Here is a 14,985-nt window from a genome sequence, read left to right on the forward strand (position 1 = left end):
GAAATATGTTGTGGCTCCTTTAAGAGCAGAGCGGCATTGTGGGAACAGCACCTCACTGCATTCTGCTGGTATTACTGTGTGTGTGTGTGCGTGTGAGACTGAGGATTATGTGCTCATTATTTTCTGATGCTCATTTCTAAGTTTATTTGATTAACCCGTAACGCTGTTGCCAAGAAAAATAAAAAAGCATGAGTTTTGAAAACCTGTCTGTGCTTATATGATTTCTGTTGCAACTGGAGTTAGCGAGCTCTCCCTTCACCCTGACTCAACGCGCTACAACGGCTTGTATCTAAACAGTAGCCTACCAAGGAAGTCTTCCTCCTTCCTTTCACAACTATTTCTCTCGGGAGTTTATCATTTGGCATCGTCATGCGTTTAAAAATCAACACCGGTGGAAGTTTTTCTCCCGATGCCGTGCAGCTCAGAACACACGTGCGTTTTTTCGTTTCCGTTTGGAAATTTCATTGGTCTAATGTTATGGGGTTCCGTTTTTTGGCTTGAAGTTTGTGAAACCATAAATTAGCCGCTTGGTTGTTTAAGCCGCGGGGTTCAAACCGTGGGAAAAAAGTAGCGGCTTATAGTCCGAAAAATACGGTAACAGCAGCTCAGACAATCAATCTGGCAGTGGATGTAGTAACATTTGCATGATGTTCTAAATCATTAAATCTAACTGTAAATAGATAAAGTACAACATAACATTCTACAACGATTTAAAAAAAGAATAGTTGTCCTTGCTCTTTTGTAAGAGGGATGAAAACGCTTCATGGTATAGTGTTCTAGGAAAGAAATCAACCAATCAATGCTGTTGACTATTTTCCAACAACAGCATTCCCCTAAGGTGTTACTTATGTAAAGTGCAAAGGTACATTTCCTTTTTTTTTCTTTGCATCCTGGAATTTTTGTGACAGGCAGGAAATGAAATCAGTTTAATCAGGTGATTAGTGTCTGCCAATTTGATTAAATGCATATTGAACTTTCTTTCCTTTCTCTTTATTTGCTAACAGAATGTCACTTTCATACATGCTGTTTAAAATGTCAGACACTTAAGCTAATTTTTTATCTAATTTTTTATACTGAATATTACACATCCAAGATGCCATTATTCCATTGGCTGTAACTAACCGTTGACAACTTGAGATTCTTTTTTTATGATATACAACACAATATCCCCAATTGCCGGTGTAGAGTCAATGCATCAGATGTAGTAAAGCTGTGTGCCATAACATTTTTTACCTACGTTCTTTTATAGAAATCTGAACATAGGCTGGAAGTAAATGGCTCTGGACATGTGACCATTTATACCACTCACAATAAAGTGTTCATCTGAAATTGACAACCTATAATTTTCTCTCTGGATTGCTCTGTAGAGCTTTAGACATCCCAATATGGGAATAATTGGACTTTTAGAACAGCTACTTATGCTTCTGTGGTGTTCTGATTGTGCAATGGAAATCAATATACATCATATATAGCTGAAGCAAAGCACTCTGTGTCCTCTAACCTTCTTACCACTTACAATGCGCTTTATCTTTTCCCCCTGTGGCAACACTGTATTTTAAATGTGCCCTTGTTGATTTCCCCTTAGGGGACTCCTCATTGCCGGGTTAAAAGGTTGCTGCAATGCTTAACTCTCTAAATGTTTGTTGGTTGAATTTTTGGAAGGCTGGAAAAATCCAGTCAACACATTTGTAGATTTTATTTTACTGTACTTTTCTCCTTATCTGTATCATACGAGAAAAACATTTACACTTGTTTTTTTAGACCTAAAATACTGCTTCTTTTATTTAGTGATTATATACGTTTAAAAAAAACTTCCTTTATAGCAGTAATCTACATGGTGTCAAAAATAAAACAAAACAAAAAGTAAAAAATCCTTACGTGCTATGCCTGTAAAACACTGCCACTCTTTTAATAACCATGTTTCTACCATTTTGTAGTAAAAAACATGGCAAGACTGAACACAGTAATTACAGAGTAATTGCATGTTGTTGGCTCAGGAAAAGACGAGGAGATTACATGCTTTAACTTCAGACATCTTCCCCAGAACCGCTCACAATATCACACAATACCAACTCATCAGATCACACTGGCACTTCCTGCTAAAACAAAGGCCACACCCTGTGCACGAAAAATAATTGAAACCTTTCAATTACACAATGCTTCCATTCTCAGGAAAAGCAATCTCTCATACCCTTAAGAGCAAAAACGTAACTCACTGAAATCTTGGCTTTGGAAATGTCCTCCATCTGCATGTGTAGGTCCTCGATCTCCAGCTCCATGGACTTGCGAGCTTTCACAGATGCAGTACAGGTAAACTCTGATTCCTCCAGCTGTCGGCATGCACGTACACAAACAATTAATGGCGGGGTTTCAAGAACGCTCAGGGTACGTTTGGAGTGTAGATAAAGGTAAGGTGAAATAGAGACTTAGGTGTGTTCATGCTTGGCTATAAGAAGTGGAAAGTAAGACCTGATTCTTCAGCTGTGAGATCTCTCTCTTGCTTGGTGCATTGCTCTTGAGATGATCGAGCATGAGCTGAGCATCAACCAACAAGGCCTTGGTGCGCTTCAAATCCTTTTTCAGACGCTTCTCCGTCTCCACATCCCTTTGGCACACCTGAGGAGACACATTTAATCAGTTTTGCAGCAGTTGAATGTGAAGCATGTTGGGATTGTGTGTGTGTGTGTGTGTGTGTGTGTGTTTTGGCAGGAGAAGACATGTTTGGGTCAGCCATGCATTTCAGTCATGAAATTTGATTTGATTTGATTTGTTACAGTGTTGGCACAGTTAACAAGACCTTCATGTGGTTGAATAGAGTCTGAATAATTTTGGACAACACTGTGCTGTGATTGGTTATGAGGCGTGTTTTGGGCTGTACCTGGTCTTGAGCGTTCAGCAGTTTGCTCTCCAGCTCTCTCCGCTCTCTCAATACCTTCTGCTTATCGTCATACTCCTCCTCCAACTGCATTTCCATTTGTTTCAGCTGACACACACACACACACACACACACACACACACACACACACACACACACACACACACAGACAGCTCAACAGGAAGCTTTCACAACAGAGTTTATACTTTCAAACAGCCACGTGGATGACAAGACATCAAAAGCCAGCATCAAAGCATGAGGTTAGAAAGCTGAGTGTTTGATTTTTGTCTTACCTTCTTACTACATGACTGTCTGATCTCCTCTACTTCTTCATTTTTGCTCTCAAGCTCCTTTGAATGCATCTGCTTCATCCTCTCCATCTCCATTTCCAGACGCAGCTTAGCCTGACCATGCACACATACACACGCGCATTTTAACGTTTGACACCTTTCTTTCAGGCAGCATTTTTAATTAGGCAGTTCCCTGGTCACCTACCTGCTCCAGCATCTGGATGGTTCCAGCCTGTTCGTCCAGCTCCTCTTCCTGGTCTTTGGCTTTTGCCTCAAGGTCGCGTAGCTGCTTTTTCAGCTTGGCCAATGATGCCTCATCCTTTGACTCCTGAGAGGAGAGATCTTGTAGCTCGGCCTCCAGCTGTTCCACCTTCACATTTAGCCCACACAGCTCCAGCTCCTTATCCTACATACACACACAGTCCAAAGTCTTTATCCTCTTACTCTGTAGTTTTGTTGTGTTTCACACTGCACTTAAACCTCACTTTGCATTTTAACCTGATTTAAACACTGGCATCCTTGATTTGAACTGTGTCTCGAATAAGAGCTATATGAGTGAAGGGATAGCTTAGAGTTTATGATGTTGGACTTCTGATCGTAAGTTAAAATTGTAGCACCACAAATCTGCCACTGCTGGGCTCTTGAGCAAGGCCCTTAACCCTCAACTGCTCAGTTGTATGAATGTCTGTAAGCCGCTCTGGATAAGGGTGTAAGCCAAATGGCATAAATATATATACAGGTTATCCCAGACGTACAATGGAAACGCGTTTTGATGACCCATCTTAAACTTATTACTGTAATATATTGTAAGTCAAGACATTGCCAAGCCTACCAAGGAGTTTTAAAGAAGGGTGATTATTATGGGGTAGTATACTTTTATTTGTTCAAAATATAACAAATTACAGTACATAATTTTGCAAAACGTTTGCAAAAGTGTACAGCACCATACTGTATAAACTTTACAGTATATATGTATGTGGCAGCAGGTTTGTAGATGAATCTGTTCTCGAGAGTCCGAAAGCCGGACGCGCTCTGTTTTAGTGTCCAGTCACGCCAATAAAAAGGAGGGAGACAGAGCTAAAGTTAGGCTTTGAAACACCAAAAACACAGAATAAAATATGCGATCTAACACCAAGACATCTGGATTCGGTCGACCACTTGTCAGAGTAAGGCATCTCACAAGACAGGAGATGTGTACGTTCTGGCAGCGTCTCAATGTATCGTACTGCATACGCTCCCATGTTTGTCTGCCGCGTAAAACTTTACGATTTCGTCGGATCGCTTTCATCATCGTAAGTTTAATAAAACGTAGGCCGAACCATTGTAGCTTGGGGATTACCTGTATAAATATATGATGTAAACCAGATAACTCTAAGAATTTACATTAAAATTTTATTTAATCTTTAGGCTTCTCTCCTTGTCAATTGAGCATGAAATTTAATTGTCAACTAATTGCTAATTGATTTTCTGTCAGTAGTCACAACAGCCAAAATGGTTAGTATACTACAGTGAAAAAGTCTGTTGGGTAAATGCGACGCGCACACACACACACACACACACACACACACACAAACACACACGTCTTACCTGCAGCTGCTGTCTGATTGTAAACACTTCTCCAGTCAGCACATCCTTTTCTCTAGCCAGTTTTTCCCGCTGTGCCCTCTCTCTCTGCACCTCATCCTGAGCCTGGGTTTGCTCCAAATCAAACCTGTGACACACACACACACACACACACACACACACACACTCTCAGAGCTATGAATCTTTAGCCCTTATCCAAAATGATTGAGACATTGTGAATTGCCATTCTGATCCTGTGTCTGTGAAGTACTAATCATTAGACGTACGAATCATGGAATGAGACGCATTAACAGATGCCACACCTCTTTGATTTGGCTAACCGATGCATCAAAAATCTACTGCGATGATTTTACAATAATCCAGGAACTCTTCAGCATCAATACAGTATCCATGTTCTTCTTCTCCTGAAGGATCATTCTGCATTCGTATTTTATACCAGAGCTTATTTTCGGTTCTCAAATCCGGTGTTAAGGGCAGGCTCTTCATTTAAAATTGTACGCAGAGCATGAGCATTGTACTCTGCTGAAGTGTCCAGTAAGACACTCAAGTTTCTCTGAACAGTGAAGAGGTGCGTACATGTGACCTCTGCTTCCACCTCTTTTTTTTTTTTTTTATCTCCCCAGGAGGACTGGAAGGGCTCTAGAGGAGGTCCTCGCTATAATAAAGGAGATGTTGTGTGTGCCCCATGAAGATCTGAATACAATAAGGTCCAGGCTTGGTTTAAATCATCCAAATTACTTTCATGTCTTGCATAATAAAAAGAATTAAAAAGCTGTCCGTTAATATATAGTGGTGTGAAAAAGTGTTGGTCTAGGGTTCTTTTTTTTTTTTTTTTTTTTTGCATGTTTGTCACACTTTAATATTTCAGATCATCAAACTAATTTAAATATTAGTAAAAGATAACACAAGTGAACACAACATGCAGTTTTTAAATGAAGGTTTTTATTATTGATGGAAAACAAAATCTAAGACTACATGGCCCTGTGTGAAAAAGTGTTATAAAAAGCTAATAACTGTTTGGGCCACCCTTAGCAGCAACAACTGCAATCAAACGTTTGCGATAACTTGCAATGAGTTGGTTACAGCGCTGTGGAGGAATTTTGGTCCCCTCATCTATGCAGAGTTGTTGTAATTCAACCACAATGGAGGGTATTTGAGCATGAACCGCCTTTTAAAGGTCATGCCACAGCATCTCAATAGGATTCAGGTCAGTACTTTGACAAGGCCACTTCATTTTTTTTTCCTTCAGCCATTCAGAGGTGGACTTGCTGGTATGTTTTAGATCATTGTCCTGCTGCAGAACCCAAGTTTGCTTCAGCTTGAGGTCACAAAAAGATGGCCAGACATTCTCCTTCAGGATTTGTTGGTAAACAGCAGAATTCATGATTCCAATTATCACAGCAAGTCTTCCAGGTCCTGAAGCAGCAAAACAGCCCCTGACCATCACACTACCACCACCATATTTGACTGTTAGTATGATGTTCTTTTTCTGAAATACTGTGTTACTTTTACGCCAGATGTAATGGGACACACACCTTTCTAAAAGTTCAACTTTTGTCTCATCAGTCCACAGAGTATTTTCCCAAAAGTCTTGGGGATCATCAAAATGCTTTCTGGCAAAACTGAGACGAGCCTTTATGGGTTTTTTTGCTCAGCAGTGGTTTTTGTCTTGGAACTCTGCCATGTAGACCATTTTTGCCCAGTCTCTTTCTTATGGTGGAGTCACGAACACTGACTTTAACTGAGGCAAGTGAGGCCTGCAGTTCTTCGGATGTTGTTGTGGGGTCTTTTGTAACCTCTTGTATGAGTCATTGCTGTGCTCTTGGGGTAATTTTGGTCGGCCGGCCACTCCTGAGAAGGTTCTCCACTGTTCCATGTTTTTGCCATTTGGGAATAATGGCTCTCACTGTGGTTCGCTGGAGCCCCAAAGCTTTAGAAATGACTTTAATACCTTTTCCAAACTGAAAGATCTCAATCTACTTTACTTTATTAGGCAGGTCCTATTTAAAAGATTTCTTGATTGCGAACAGGTGTGGCAGTAATCAGGCCTGGGTGTTGAACTCAGGTGTGATAAACCACAGTTTTAACAGGGGGCAAACACTTTTTCTCACAGGGCCATTTAGTTTTGGATTTTGTTTTTATAAAATAATAAAAACCTTTATTTAAGAACTGCATGTTGTGTTCACTTGTGTTATCTTCTACCAATATTTAAAGTAGTTTGATGATCTGAAACATTAAAGTGTGACAAACATGCAAAAACAAAAAAGAAATCAGGACCAACACTTTTTCACACCACTGTATAAAGGGTTATAATAATTTACTGTGGTGTATGAGCAATAAAGAGTTGGATGTAAGAACATTTTGGAAAATACTTTCAGGTTGAAAATACTTATAGAAAAACACTTGACTTGAAATAATCAATATCAGGGTGTGTTTTTTTTTGTTCCCAACAAAAGCCATATTTAAAAGGACACTATCATCTGGACATAAAATTGTATGGGTGACATGATGTCTGTATGCAAACACTGGTTTTTGTGTTTATAAGGAGAAAAAAATAAAGGACATTTAAAAGCTAGCCATTTAAAAACTAATTATAAAAAAAAATTAAATACAGCCCTGTCCCCAAATAAAAGAGTCTGCTTGTACTGCCTGATTGAATAATGTTGTTTACATAATTTGCAGAGGTGACATTTTTTGGCAAATACAACGATATTCAACATTAAAATGAATTAGCTTGTGTAAAAATTTTACAAACCAGCATTCGCAGTTGTTTTAACCACATAACTGAATATTTGCTCATTTTTATTTCTCATCCTCCTCCTCATTTAAAGTCTTTATGTAACAAAATATGTGATCTTGGTCAACATGGTGATCATACTGTGAATTTCTCATACCGATGCACATCTCATCTACATTAATCATTGCGCATTTAGACGTGTGTGTGTGTGTGTGTGTGTGTGTGTGTGTGTGTGTGTGTGTGTGTGTGTGTGTGTGTGTGTAAAACTCTCTATTGAATTTAAATGAGAGGCTGAACTCTGCCTGTACTCACTTTCTCTGCTTTTTCTCCAGATCGTGGTTGCGGCTCTGCTGGTTCTCCAGGTGCAGTTTGGTGTCCTGGAGCTCAGCCATTATTCTCTGGCTTTTCTTCTTCGCCTGCTGTAGAGAGCGCTGGGTCTCCTCCTGATCAGCCTGCACGTCAGTGAGCTACACCGACATCAGAGAGAAGATGGAGAAAAATAAAGCAGCTGATTTTGGGGGAAAAAAATTTCAATCTTTTATGACATACTACTCATAATGCTAAAAGGTTTAGAAATTAATGTTCTTATGGGAAAACTGATTCCTTAAACATTTTTTCACCAGATATGCCGCCTGTCCAAAAAAAATGTCTCATGGTCCCTGACCCACTCTTTCACAATTTGAGCCTGATGAATCCTGGCATTATCATCTTGGAATATGCCCATGCTATCAGAAAAGAAAAAACCCATTGATAGTATAACCTGGTCATTCAGTATATTCAGATAGTCAGCTGACCTCATTCTTTGAGCACATAATGTTGCTGCACCGAGGCCTAACCAACTGCAGCAACCCCAGATCATAGCACTGCCCCCACAGGCTTGTACAGAAGGCACTAGGCATGATTAGTGCATCAGTTCATCCGCCTCTCTTCTTACCCTGATGCGCCCATCACTCTGGAACAGGGCAAATCTGGACTCATCAGACCACATGACCTTCTTCGATTGCTCCAGAGTTCAATCTTTATGCTCCCTAGCAAATTGAGCCTTATTTCTAATTAGCCTCACTGATAAATGGTTGTCTTAAGGCTACACAGCTGTTTAGTCCCAATCCCTTGAGTTCCCTTCGCATTGTGTGTGTGGAAATGCTCTTACTTTCACTATTAAAAATAGCTGTGAGTTCTACTGTTGTTTTTATACAATTTGATTTCACCAAACGTTTAAGTGATCACCAAACACATTCATTCAGGAATTTTTTTCGACCACATTTCTTCCTTGAAGATGATGATTCCCCACTATCCTTCTAGTTATTAATAATGCGTTAGACAGTCCTTAACATAATTTTAGTAGTTTCAGCAGTTTCCATAGATGTTTTGCTTGATGCATACAAATAATTTGACCATTTTGAAACTGATTAACATCTTTTTAATGGATGTATCAAAAGCTACTCGCTGCATCAGTTAGGGTTAAATAACTTGTTGCAAGCTGGAACATAATCATCCATGCAGTAATTAACCAATGGGAGGCTCTTACCTATTTGCTTAGTTAAATCTAGGCGGGCAGTGTATAAGGGTTAATAAAACTTAAACTACAAAAGATAAAACTAAAATTATTTTACAGCAAAGTCCATTTTAAATAAGCTTTGGCGTAGAGAAGACTGAGATATTTCAGGGATCATGTTCACATGTGGCTTTTTCTTTAGATAATAGAGTTTTAATCTGCATTTGTGAATGGCATGGTGAACTGCGTTTACAGACAGTGATTTCTGGAGGGGTTTCTGAGCTTATGCAGAGATTTCCATTACAGAATGATTTTTCAGTTTTTAATGCAATGCCACCTGAGGGCCCAAAAGATCGTGGATGGGCATCCATTATTGATTTTTACTCTTGTCCCTTGTGCACAGAAATGTCTCTTTTTGAAGATATTATTAACAATTTAATGTTGAGGAACATTGTTCTGAAATTATTCCACATTTGTAGACAGTTATTCACAGTTTGATGCTCCTCTGGTGCCCTTTACCTCTGAGAGACTCTGCCTCTCTAAGATACTCTTTTTTTTACCAGTCATGTTACTGACCTATTGACAATTAACCTAATCAGTTGCAAAATGTCCCTCCAGCTGTTTTTTTTTAGTAACATTTACTTTTACAGCATTTTGTTATCCTTATCCCAGCATTTTGTTGCAGTCATCCAGTTCAAAATTAGCTTTTTTTTTCCTTAAAAATTTTTGAAATGTTTGATATGTTTTCTATGTTCTATTGTGAATAAAGTTTGAGTTTATGGGATTTGCAAATCATTTACATTTAACATAGTGTCCAACATTTTAGGGTTATAAAATAAAGCACAAAGTTACATACCTTTCTCTCTAAATGCCTCTTGTTCTGCTGTTCAGCCTCCAACTTGTCGTCAAACTCCTGCTGTAATTTCTTCTTGGTAAAGTCTATTTCTCTGATTGCTCGGTCGTACTTCAGCTTCCATTCACCACCTGAAACATACAAGAAAACTAGACTATAGAAGTCGCTGATATATTTTATAGAATGGTACTGTAGTTACTATTCAAAAGGTATGTAACATTAACAAAAGTCATTATTTATACAAAGCATAATAATTCATGTGAATTATTTTACCATTCTCGTCATCATCCAGCTCTCCATTAAGCTCTGTCGCTCTAATAAGCCGTGCCTCCATTACCTCCACCTCCATGCTTCCCATCTGCTTTTTCATTTCCTCAAACTTTGTCTGGTTTCAGATAAACTCATGTTAGCGCATGATCAGGAATGAGCAGTCATCTTGCTCACACGTATAGTTTTACTACAAACACAATCTTTTTGTCTTAAAAGAAAACAAAACAACTTGTAAAATATCCGAGTCTAAACTTACTTATAATTGAGGCTTAAGTGCAGTGTTCAAACTTTATAAAATTTATAACAAACAATAAACAAAAAAGTTCTTGTCATTTTTTTGCAAGGAAATACTTTTACATTTTATTTTAATTCAGTGATGGATGGAACCTAATAAGCACCAGGCCACCATGAAGCTCTGAGAATAGTGTATTGCTTTATCATTACCTGTAGGTCCTTCATGTCCTTCTCCAAACGCAGTCTTTCAGCCGTCTCCGTCTCCAACAGCTGGGATGCAGACTCGCTAGTGTTCCTCTCATCTGACAGCTCTGTTGATAGCTCTGTGATCTGGAATCAATAACACACTTCCATTCACTATCCAATTTCCTCAGAGGGTCACAGTAAAATAAACAAAACTACTAAATTTGGAGGTGTTAAGGACAACCATGAGCGATGTTCACAAAAATGCACAAAAATTGTCATTATAGACTCATTTATAAGAGACAACCAGACTGTGTTTTTTTTTTCTTACTTTGCTCTCCAGCCGATCTGTGTTCAGCCTCAGCTCATTCCTCTCCTTTTCCACCTTCTCGAGCTTTGCTTTCAGTTGCTGGATCTCCTCCTGCAAGCACACAATCATCATGCTGCTAATCAAAAAAGACAACACGAGACCTTTGACCCAAGTTTCCTTTGTGCTGGAAGCAAAAAAATTAAGATCTGCAGATAAGCCTGATTGATCAAAGCCATCTCAGTTACTTCCTCTTCCTCCTATATGTGACACTGCCACAAACTATAACGGCAGTTCTGTTTAATCATGCTGCCCTGCCTAGATTCAGACTCTGATGAAGTTGTTCTGATTTTCCACATTTTAGATGGGCATACCTCTGTAATGGAGCGTGTGTTAGAGAAGTGAAGAAAAGAGTGCAGGCAGGGTGGAGTGGGTGTAGAAGAGTGGCAGGAGTTATTTGTGATCCTTTTCTATCCTCTATAAGAGTGAAAGGGAAAGTTTATAGGACTGTGGTGAGACCTGCAATGTTGTATGGATTAGAGACAGTGGCATTGAGTAAAAGACAGGAGGTGGAGCTGGAGGTAGCAGAGCTGAAGATGTTGGGGTTTTCGTTGGGAGTGACGAGGATGGAAAGGATTAGAAATGAGTTTATTACTAGGACAGCACATGTAGGACGTTCTTGAGACAAGGTGAGGGAGGCAATATTGAGATGGTTTGGACATGTGCAGAGGAGGGACATGGGGTATATCAGTAGGAGAATGCTGAGGATGGAGCCACCAGGAAGGAGGAAAAGAGGAAGGCCAAGGAGGAGGTTTATGGATGTGGTGAGGGAAGACATGCAGGTAGCATTGAAAGAGGCAGATATAGAGAACACGGATGGAGACAGAGAGGAAGATAGGCATACCTCTAGAGAAAAGAGCCACTAATGTAAGCTTTACCTTATTCCTAAGGTTTTGAGCACAAATTCGAATCAGAATGTCACGGAAAAGAAAATCAAAGAGCTATCTCCTTCTCTCGGCTGATCGGCGACCATATTAACCTGAAATCAAAGCTGAGGGATTCACACCACGTGTGTGGGAGTGGCTCTGCATCCTTATAGCGATCACTAGAGCTGAAAGCTCAGTTCATATCTGAACATTTTGATCTCTGCACTCAGGCCAGCAGACAAGACTGATGCTAATACAGACTGACGAGCAAAAAAGGTTGATCGGTAAACTAATTTGGCTGGACAGAAAGGGTGACAGACTTACATCTTTGCCTCGGATCTGCTCCTCGCTCAGCTGGACCTCGACGAGAGGATGCACGGTGGTGAAGAGCTTCCACCAGGGCCAATCCTTCACCCCCCGGTTCTTCTTGATGTTCTTCTGGATGCAGCGGATTGCCAAGTCCTGGACCTGTTCAACAAAACATCAGAGCGAGAGATTTAGAGAGAGAGAGAGAGAGAGAGAGAGAGAGAGAGAGAGAGAGAGAGAGAGAGAGAGAGGGAGAGGGAGGAAGAAAAAGGTTGTACGAGGAAGAGTTAGAGGGTGTTCGAGAGAAAGAATAGAGTTCGTGGGTGGCTCTGCAGTCCATGGGCTGGCAGGGAACTTTTTTGTTTTTTGTTACTGCAGAGGAGGAGATTTTGGCAGTGCATTATCATCTTATACAAAATTCATGGACATCTACTCTGTATATACACAACAAAACAGATCGACAATTTACATGATATGATTTACTGCTACGATGAAATGTCATGTACCTATGTCTTGTAACAGAGTCTAAACACAACTATTCGCTACTGTATGCAGAGTTATAGAAAGTAATGCTGAGTGACCAAAGAAAGTGCCTAGAATTTATTTTTTTTCACCAATTTCTTTCAACTTGGTGATTTGTAAAATGTGGATCAAACAAAATGTTCCAAGTAACACCTACAAATTGACCTATATGGTAAATAAGCAATACTACAGCTGATAAAATAGTCATTACATTACTTATAGGCACAATGTACTGACATGTAAACTTCAGGTGTTATGCAGGTTTTTAGTCTTTAGAAAAAGATGGCACTCAGGGAAAAAGGATAAATAGAAACAAGCATCCACATAATAGACATAATAAGTGTTTGTGTTTGATGTCTGTGTGTTTATTTGTGTTTTATTTAATCAGCACTGTAACAACTGGCAGAAAAAATTCATCAGCTTTTCAACACACACACACACACACACACACACACATACACACACACACACACACACACACACACACACACACACACACACACACACACACACACACACAAAGGCTTGGAGCTCTTTTGATTAATTAAATCAAGCATCCTGGCAGACGGCTAAGGATTTTGTGGTATTTACATGCGGCTTGGGCGTCTGTAGCAGCAACTGGTTTTGTGGAAACCCAATTAAAGCAGCATTCTGCTAAGCATCAAGTGGTTTTTGCCCCTGAAGGCCACCTGTTTGGCCAATTATAATTTGTCATGGTATGAAATAGTAGCAGCACGCACGCATTCACACATGCGTGCACACACAAACACAAATACACACACAGAGGCTAAATGGCCAGAGTAGTATTTCTAACAAGCTTGGTGTTGTCAAGTCTCACAAAAAAAAACAACAGCAGCACTCTTGGAGATTGCAGGACAGGGCCATGGTGTCACTGTAATCAAAAAGAATCTTTGATGCAGCAGGAAAGGAAGCTCTAATTACACAAAAGGTGTCCTTTTTCAAACCAGATCTTCTCCCCAAACCTCAGATAAACGTTACTCCAGAAACAAACACTTATACACCTCCTACCCTTTTTCAGGCAAAGAGGCAGCAATTAAAAACAGAAAATTAGCTTCTTCTCATGATTCATAATAGATCCTTTGAGACTCAACAATGCTTAACACTTCGAAGCCATTCATCAGCAGGACGTTGTTCTTACCCTTCAAACGTTATCACTAGCAGTGTTGAAAAAAAAACCAAAGGCTCACAATTCCAGGCATGCATGCTTAATTGAAGATGGAGGATGTTGGAGATGAGCATGCCTCAGCAAGATAATCAAAATGTGTGGACTGAATATCAGAAAGGGAACTGCATGAGGGCTTCATAATGCCATGATCCATCCAAATGACATATCTGAAGGAGCGCTATCTCAGTTCTGATTCATGTCAACCCAAAAAAAAAAAACGAGAGGTACACGCCCTCATAATCAATAAACCTTGACTGCTTGTTCTCACAGATCTAATCTTTTAAGTCCTGAATTGATTAACTGGACTTTTAATCTAATAACTCGCTCTGGAGTAAAACCTCGGGTGTATTCAAATGCATTAAAACAAAAAACTTTATAATCTTTGCCTTGATTATATGAATTCCTTTAATATCACATATTATGTTTTATTTTATATACAAAATAGGATTACTTTTGATGATCATGTCGGTCCTCCATCTAAAAGCCATTTACATTTTAAATACAGACATTAAAAAATGTCACCAGCGATATTAATTACATTACTTCATTAATAGCTTTTATTTGTTCACGGCCATTACAATAATCACCGCAATAGGCTATTATATTAGCACCAAGTAATGCTAGTTGAACTTCAGGTAGCATTTTTTGTAACTGCTCAGGAGGCACATCTACATACAAACACTTACAAATAGACAGATTTGAAATGACTGCTCAAGTAATGTAACCAAGGAAATATGGTACGGAAAAATGTTTAGACTGTAAACACTGGACTTAGACAGACGACTTATAAGCATTGACTATATGAGGCATCTTAGCAAGTTTGGGAAGCATAATTGAATTAATAATACCAAACCTAATACCTAGCTCTAACTAATTGGTTAACTAGTTGGTAAACAATTCAAATTGCCACTACATTAACTTAGATTTTAAATGTTAATCCTAAACACTGACATATACAATAGTTTTAATTAACATATAAACAGCCAGCAGTCATCTCTTATTACAACACACTCGGCCTCAGAGTGAAGACAGCAGCATCCATTACTATATTGGAAGTGGCTCCACTACAATCCTTATTCCAGCCTTTTTAAATGTAACCCCTCCCCAAGGCAGGGCCTACCTTTATGAAGAATGGCCTTGTTCTTTCTCTGAATCTCTATTCCAGCTCCATGTTCATTATTCACAAGGTACTTACCCACTACCGCAAAGGTGAAAGG

General features: G+C 39.4%; 1 protein-coding gene across 20 annotated transcripts in view; it reads right to left on the reverse strand.

The window, feature by feature from the left end:
- The window catches only part of myo18aa (myosin XVIIIAa), a 78,463-nt gene that overhangs the window by 13,053 nt on the left and 50,425 nt on the right, over window positions 1-14,985 (reverse strand). For all 20 annotated transcript variants that reach the window (XM_083568371.1, XM_083568368.1, XM_083568357.1 and 17 more), the window contains 12 exons: window positions 12,079-12,222; window positions 10,853-10,942; window positions 10,549-10,668; window positions 10,108-10,219; window positions 9,838-9,965; window positions 7,799-7,953; window positions 4,753-4,876; window positions 3,371-3,571; window positions 3,169-3,279; window positions 2,879-2,983; window positions 2,470-2,616; window positions 2,217-2,330 (listed from right to left, as the gene is read on the reverse strand). In XM_083568371.1, the coding sequence (XP_083424497.1) occupies window positions 2,217-2,330; window positions 2,470-2,616; window positions 2,879-2,983; window positions 3,169-3,279; window positions 3,371-3,571; window positions 4,753-4,876; window positions 7,799-7,953; window positions 9,838-9,965; window positions 10,108-10,219; window positions 10,549-10,668; window positions 10,853-10,942; window positions 12,079-12,222 (1,551 nt within the window). The remainder of the gene's footprint in view (window positions 1-2,216; window positions 2,331-2,469; window positions 2,617-2,878; window positions 2,984-3,168; window positions 3,280-3,370; window positions 3,572-4,752; window positions 4,877-7,798; window positions 7,954-9,837; window positions 9,966-10,107; window positions 10,220-10,548; window positions 10,669-10,852; window positions 10,943-12,078; window positions 12,223-14,985) is intronic.

Source organism: Silurus aristotelis (genome assembly GCF_946808225.1).
Source record: "Silurus aristotelis genome assembly, chromosome: 18".
NCBI lineage: Eukaryota > Metazoa > Chordata > Actinopteri > Siluriformes > Siluridae > Silurus > Silurus aristotelis.